This window comes from Lathyrus oleraceus, chromosome 1, assembly GCF_024323335.1.
Source record: "Lathyrus oleraceus cultivar Zhongwan6 chromosome 1, CAAS_Psat_ZW6_1.0, whole genome shotgun sequence".
In the NCBI taxonomy this organism is placed as follows: domain Eukaryota; kingdom Viridiplantae; phylum Streptophyta; class Magnoliopsida; order Fabales; family Fabaceae; genus Lathyrus; species Lathyrus oleraceus.
The window spans coordinates 258,865,700-258,872,778 of NC_066579.1; the positions used below are offsets into that span (position 1 = coordinate 258,865,700).

The 7,079-nt window shown below is 31.1% G+C and overlaps 1 protein-coding gene across 1 annotated transcript; it reads right to left on the bottom strand.

Annotated features, from left to right (window-relative positions):
- Positions 1-4,802: 4,802 nt before the first annotated feature.
- On the bottom strand, positions 4,803-5,698 carry LOC127115653 (heavy metal-associated isoprenylated plant protein 31). The gene is made up of 3 exons (XM_051047138.1): positions 5,578-5,698; positions 5,420-5,501; positions 4,803-5,335 (listed from the first exon to the last, which is right to left on the bottom strand). The coding sequence occupies exons 1-3, from the start codon at positions 5,581-5,583 to the stop codon at positions 5,001-5,003; spliced, it is 423 nt and encodes a 140-aa protein (XP_050903095.1). The 5' UTR covers positions 5,584-5,698; the 3' UTR covers positions 4,803-5,000.
- Between the last annotated feature and the right edge of the window lie 1,381 nt (positions 5,699-7,079).

Here is a 7,079-nt window from a genome sequence, read left to right on the forward strand (position 1 = left end):
ATCTGCCGGATGTCGATACTTTCCATCTATAATTCTTTCATCTGCATGCCAGGTCAAGTGTCTTGAATCGGTCTCACTATGAAACATGCGTCTAAATCTCGGAATAACATGAAAATACCACAAGACTTTTGCTGGAGACAACTTGTTCTTATATCGCGAGACACCGCATTTAGGACACTCATTTAACGATGCATACTCATTTCGAAACAAAACGCAATCGTTTGGACATGCATGTATCTTATCATAGCTCATGCCAATAGAGCACAACATCTTTTTGGTCTCATATGTTCGATTGGGAAGAACATTATCCTCAGGAAGCATATCTTTCAAAAGGGCTAATAACTCTGTGAAACTTTTATCCGACCACCCATTGCCCGCCTTTAAGTTGTACAACTTTAATACCGCAGACAATCTTGTGAATTTAGTGCAACCATCATACAAAGGTTTCTCTGCATCACTTACCAACCTCTCAAACATTTCGGGACAATCCTTAAGATCTCCTTCAAGTGCTTCTGCAATCTCTTCAACTCGATCAAAATCGTATGTATCTGCGCCACTATAGTTTGAGGCATAGGTCGTACTATCCCCCGGTTCAACATTATCGTTACTTTTCTCACCATGCAAATTCCAACATGTATAACTTCGATCAATTCCATGCCTCATTAGATGCGATGTCAACTGAACTGCGTCAACCCGTTTCCCATAACAACAACCCAAGCAAGGACATATCATTCTACTGGGGTCTTCGGCGTGCGCAACGGCAAACTTAACGAATTCTGATACCCCATTCTCGTACTCTCTCGACAATCGATTGGAAGACATCCATGTATTATCCATTACTAATTAGAATAAACAAAAAATAATTTCAGAAGAGTTCAAACACATTCGGACCTAGGTTTCTAATGATACTGGTGTTGACACAAAATCATATGTTCATAGGTCGTATAACCCATTGCATCTGCTATCATGGTCACTAAAAACCAACCGTCAATTTCCTATTGCATCCGCTATCATGGTCGAAACAAACGTAGAAGGAGGAAACGCGGAGTAATAAGGTAAAACAGAAATTGGGCAAAGCTAAAACAAAGCAATAACATAAAACAGAAATTGGGATAAGCGTGTACCTTTGATTGGTAGAAGGAGGAAACGCGCATGTAGATCTAACAGAGGTGGAAGGAAAACGCCTCAGAACCCTAACGTGAAAAAGAACGCTAATAACAGATAGTGAAATAACAAAACGCGCAGTATGTTATAATTTTAATGTTTACTAAAGGGGACATTAGAGGGCGCTTGTGGAAAAAAAGCGCCCTCTAAAGGGGGCCTAAGAGGGCGCTTATGAAAGCGCTCTCTAAGGCTTTCCAGAAGCGCTTTATAAGCTGGAAATGCACGTGGACTTATAACAGCGCTTTATTAAAAGCGCCCTCTAAGGGTAACCTTAGAGGGCGCTTTCTAAAAAGCGCCATGTATTGTTGTCCCTCTATCTCCTCCTTATTTTTTCGTTTCACCTTAGAGGGCGCTTGTGGAATCAAAGCGCCCTCTAAAGGGGGCCTAAGAGGGCGCTTATGAAAGCGCTCTCTAAGGCTTTCCAGAAGCGCTTTATAAGCTGGAAATGCACATGGACTTATAACAGCGCTTTATTAAAAGCGCCCTCTAAGGGTAACCTTAGAGGGCGCTTTCTAAAAAGCGCCATGTATTGTTGTCCCTCTATCTCCTCCTTATTTTTTCGCTTCACCTTAGAGGGCGCTTTGTTACAAAAGCGCCCTCTAAAGTGCGTTGTCTATTGCTCCTTATTTTTCGCTTCACTTTCGAGGGCGCTTTTGTAATAAAGCGCCCTCTAAGGTGCGCTGTCTATTCCAGTTTTTGGCGTAGTGATAATGGTGTTGATGTTGTTGTTGTATTTTTGGAATAACCTTCCTATGTTGTCAATCGAAAAAAATATTGAGAAATTTATTGTTTTTCTCAATTGGCAACATTGAGAAATTTATTTCTAAACACAATAATCTTGTTCTCTTTCATGTGAAAGCATTTGCCATGAAAATATTTTCTCATGATAATGAAATCTCTTTAGGATGGATTGCAAGTACAGGAAAAAGAATTTCTTGGTTGGAACAGATAACTTATGAGAAATTTGAAAAAATTTGTTATTCTTCAAGAATCCATTGTCAAAATCTGGATTTGTTTAAATAATTTATTTAATATTCTGTGTAAACAATGTGATTAAAAAAATGTTCTTTCCCTTAGATTTTTTATAAAAATCGAGAGGTATGTGACGTTCGGGATAAACATATTTTATTGTATTTTTTATCTAAAAAGAAACATATTTTACCTCAGTTTTGAGTAATAATCGATGTAAAATATAAGCGTGTTTATTCAGTTTTTTCACTGTCCTTAAACATATATTTGTCGTTCATTGAATGAGTATCAACGTTCAACACACTGCCATTAGTGATCCGCGTGAAATCTAAAACCCTCATTATAAAAGGATTTTGAATATTAAAATTTGATAATGAAACATTTGACATAAAAATTTTGAAACTTAAAAAAGCGTTTATTTTATTTGGGAAAAATTTTCTATGATGGATCGCAAGAGCACAAAATTATTTGGATTCAAGGTTTGTGTTCTTAAATTATCATATAACTGAATATTTATTTTATTTATCTAACATTTTTGGTTTTATATCAGACATTTGATCTTACTCAAGATCAATGAAACGAGGATCCTCAAGATATTCAACATTTGTTCTTCACCGGCAGCGATGACGATGAATCAAATTCAACATTTTTACTTTAATATTATGTATAAATAATGTAGTTTGTAAATAAATAAATTTATTAATATTTTATGTAAACAATATAATATCTATCTATCTATCTATATATATATATATATATATAATATATATATATATATATATATATATATATATATATATATATTCCTTCGATTTTGTTAATAAATCGATAGGTATATAGTGATAGTTTTGAAAATATAAAAAAACTATTGTTGAGGATCGAACCAATTACTATTTTAACTATCCTTTCGATTATGTTAAAATCGAGGGTAAAGTGTCATCTTTTCATGACGTCATTCGTTACCTCACCTCTATAACCGAGGTTAAATAAATTTCGCCTCCAAAGTTACATATGTGTTTTTTTTAATAATGGGTGATGTTAAAGCTAAGGTCATTAGTGATGAAAATCCTGTGAATGGAAGGAAAGATTCCTTATGGTGGAGGGATCTCACATATGTAGGATCATTACAGTTCATAGATTTAAATTTGTTTTCAAGTATCATAAGAGGAAGGCTAGGAAATGCCAAGTCTATTGACTTTTGGAAGACTAAATAGTTAGGGAATGAAGCTTTAGGTAACTTATATTCGGAGCTATTGAATTGTGCAGAGTCTGTGGATGCTAAGATAATAGATATGGGATCTTGTTGTGATAATTTGTGGAGATGGGATATTTAGGTAACAATAGATAGGTTGATAGAAGATGGTATGGCCCAACTTGACAATTCTAGAGGATGTGCAATTGAAATAGGATGAGGAAGATAGTTTCGTGTGGTGGAGGGATAGCTCGGGGTACTCAGTAAAGGCAGGCTACAATAGGTTGTATGAGCTAGTAAATGGTGGTTCAATGTTGGTAAATATTTGTAGAAAATCAAAGTGCCAAGCAAGATACAAATATTTTGATGGAGGATTCTACTTAATAGATTACCTACAAGATTCACATTGCAAAGAAGAAATGTAACATGTGGAAGTCATATTTTGGTCTGCCACTATGCAAAGAAGAAATGTAACATGTGGAAGTCATCATTTGTTTGTGGTATATCCATTTGCACTCAGAATTTGGAAGGCAGTTCACGAATGGCTAGGCATGAGTGTGGTGGGATTGGATAATACTATTGTTGAGATATGAAGGAATTTTCGGAAATAGTTTAGAGTAATGATCAAAGGCGGACTTGGAGGTATGTTTTGGCTATCGTCTTGCTGGTCCATTTGGATTAATAGGAATTGCATTTTATTTAAGGGTGACTCTAAGAATGTAGAAATAGTGGTAGAAAATAATAAGAGGAGATCTTGAAAATGGTTTATAGCTAGAAGTAGAGGAAAATTAGACTTTAAATTAGAGGATTGGAACCTTAATTCGATTCCTTCCATCTTAAGGAATTTTTAATTGTAATAGTATCAGGGTTGAGTACCATTTATATTCATTGGAATGCATTTTACTTGTAAGAAAACAATAACCTCTTATTTACTTTTTATGTATATATATATATATATATATATATATATATATATATATATATATATATATATATATATATATATATATATATATATATATATATATATATATATATATATATATATATATATATATATATATATATATATATATATATATATATATATATATATATATATATATATATATATATATATATATATATATATATATATATATATATATATATATATATATATATATATATATATATATATATATATATTATATATATATATATATATATATATATATATATATATATATATCAAATCAGTCAATAAATTTTATTTTATTTTTCATACAGTTATTTATTTGATTTATAATTAATATTTTAAATGATTTATTATTTTATTTTATACATTCATCTCCTTACAATAAATAACTAAAAACATTCTTGTCAAATCATTGACATTGTACTAAATATTAAAAACCACAATTAAAAAGATTTTTTTTTTTGAATTTATAAATAAAAAAAAATACATGCCCACATTAAAATTTAAAATTAGAACACATTTCCAATGATATTTTTTGGTACACCTTCAATAAAATCATGCAAAATAATTGAACAACCAACCAATAAATAATTTAACAAATACCACACTTGATGATTCCTTCCCTAAAAGTGCAAAAACATGTCTCACTCAATATTCACCTCTTCATCTTAAATTCAAAGGAAAAGAAAAAGAAACAAATTATAATATAAACCTTGCTTACATTATAGTACAAGCATGAGGATTATCATCACTAAACATTGAAGCAAAAACCTCATCAGATGCAACAGCAACTGAGTAAACAGAAGGTGTATGAAAAAACGTATGAACTCCATTAGTTGCTTCACTTTTGTATGCATCATTGTAATAATGATTCACAATGTAACTTGGATACTTGTAAAATGAAGCAAAATGTGCATGTCCTGGAAGAAATGGCCACGGTTCTGCAGTTTTTCCAGTTCGTTTTATTGCTTTCAATACTTTTTTCTCTTCTAAACCATACCCTCTCACTGTTATCTTTTGTGCCTCCATTTCAACTTCCACATCATCTACTCCTATAAATCAACAACACAATCAAAATCAACTTGATCAATCATATGATCTTGGTTTAAGAAAAATAGGCTAAAGAAAATGTATACCTTTGAGTTTGAAGATAGCTTTCTTTAATTTTGAAGCACATCCTTCACAATCAAGATTTGAAACTCTAACCTCAACCATATTCTACATGCAAGAATATTCATAGTTAAATATCAGAAACTGTTGAAGCATAGGGAAAATAGAGTGAGTAAATACTTACAGACATGATTGGTTGTGTTTTAGCCTATGAACTGAAATGAATGGAAAGAAGAAGAAGAAGAAAAAGTGATTTTGTTGGTTAGAAAAGTGATGTTTTAAAAAGAGATATTAGGTAGGAAAAAGGTTCTTGTGTTTTGAAATCTAAAAAGGATTCGCGCGTGGATTTGGCAAAAGTATGCATTTTTATTGAGCTCCCCAATATTTGAAACATAATTCATCCATATCCTTCTTGTCACTCATAATGTCTCATTCTCTATTAATTCATTTGTTAACACATTTCAAAATTTCAAAGCATTTTACACTATCTTTTAATATTCCTTCCAGTTTTAAAATAATTATCTTTTTTCACACAAATTAAATAATGCATTCCATCCGTCCTAAATTATATAAAATATTTTAGATTTTTTTTATGCGAATTAAAAAACATAATTAATGTTATATGGAAAAGATAAATTATGCATGACTTTACAATATTTCTTTTTATTTATTACGAACGAAAGAAAGACTTAAAGAATTTGAAGAAAAAAATTGGAAAGAATATCATTAATAGTGCATTGGAATCGTAAAGTAACTTATAATTTATGACAATTTTTTTTGGCAAAGTAACTCATAACACTATTAGAAAAAATACATTTAACATCGGTCTCGAAATGCATTTAACCTCGACTACAGAGATGAGGTAACTTTACCTCTCAATTTTTTAAAAAATTGACGGGTGTGTTAAAATGTCATGGGTTCAATCCCCGGGGAGACCTTTTTGGATGTCTGAAATGGCAAAAACACATGTCCCTCGGTTTTGTAATTTCACTGACGGATATATCATATTTTCTCCTTGATTATCTCATAAAACTGAGGGCTAAAACAATTTTGAGTTTACTAAATCTAATGTGGATTGTTCATTTCACTAAACCATATATTGAACATATAACTTCTAAATATTGGTTAGGAAAATAATTATATGAAAAATTGTGTTATATTTGACCAACAACTTTACATTGATTATGATTTTGAAGCATCCTACAACTCATCATTCATCTCACGATGTTGTATAGTTAAAATCTCTCCAATGTTTCAAGTTCTTTATTCAATATTTCCTTTTCTACTAATTCATTCTTGAAAGCATAAAATTTGATTCTTTGAAAAATGAACAAATATGAAAGAAAGTTGAACGGAAAGTAGAAGTATTTGAGAGATTTTAACAATAAAACAATGTGAGATGAATGATGAGTTATAAAATGCTAGAAAGTCATTAATCAGTGTAAGATAAGTTTCAGATACAACATAATTTTGCATATGATTATTTTCAAAATTAATTTACTAGGTTAGATGTCCAAAGAGGGACTAGTGAAATAAACAATCGACATTAGATATAATAAACTCAACTAGACTAAACAAGATGAGAGTTGCACAAAGAATCACAAAAAAATAACCTCAATATCAATATCAACAACAGAAACAACAAGAAAACAACAACAATATCAAACACAACATCAAGAACAACAA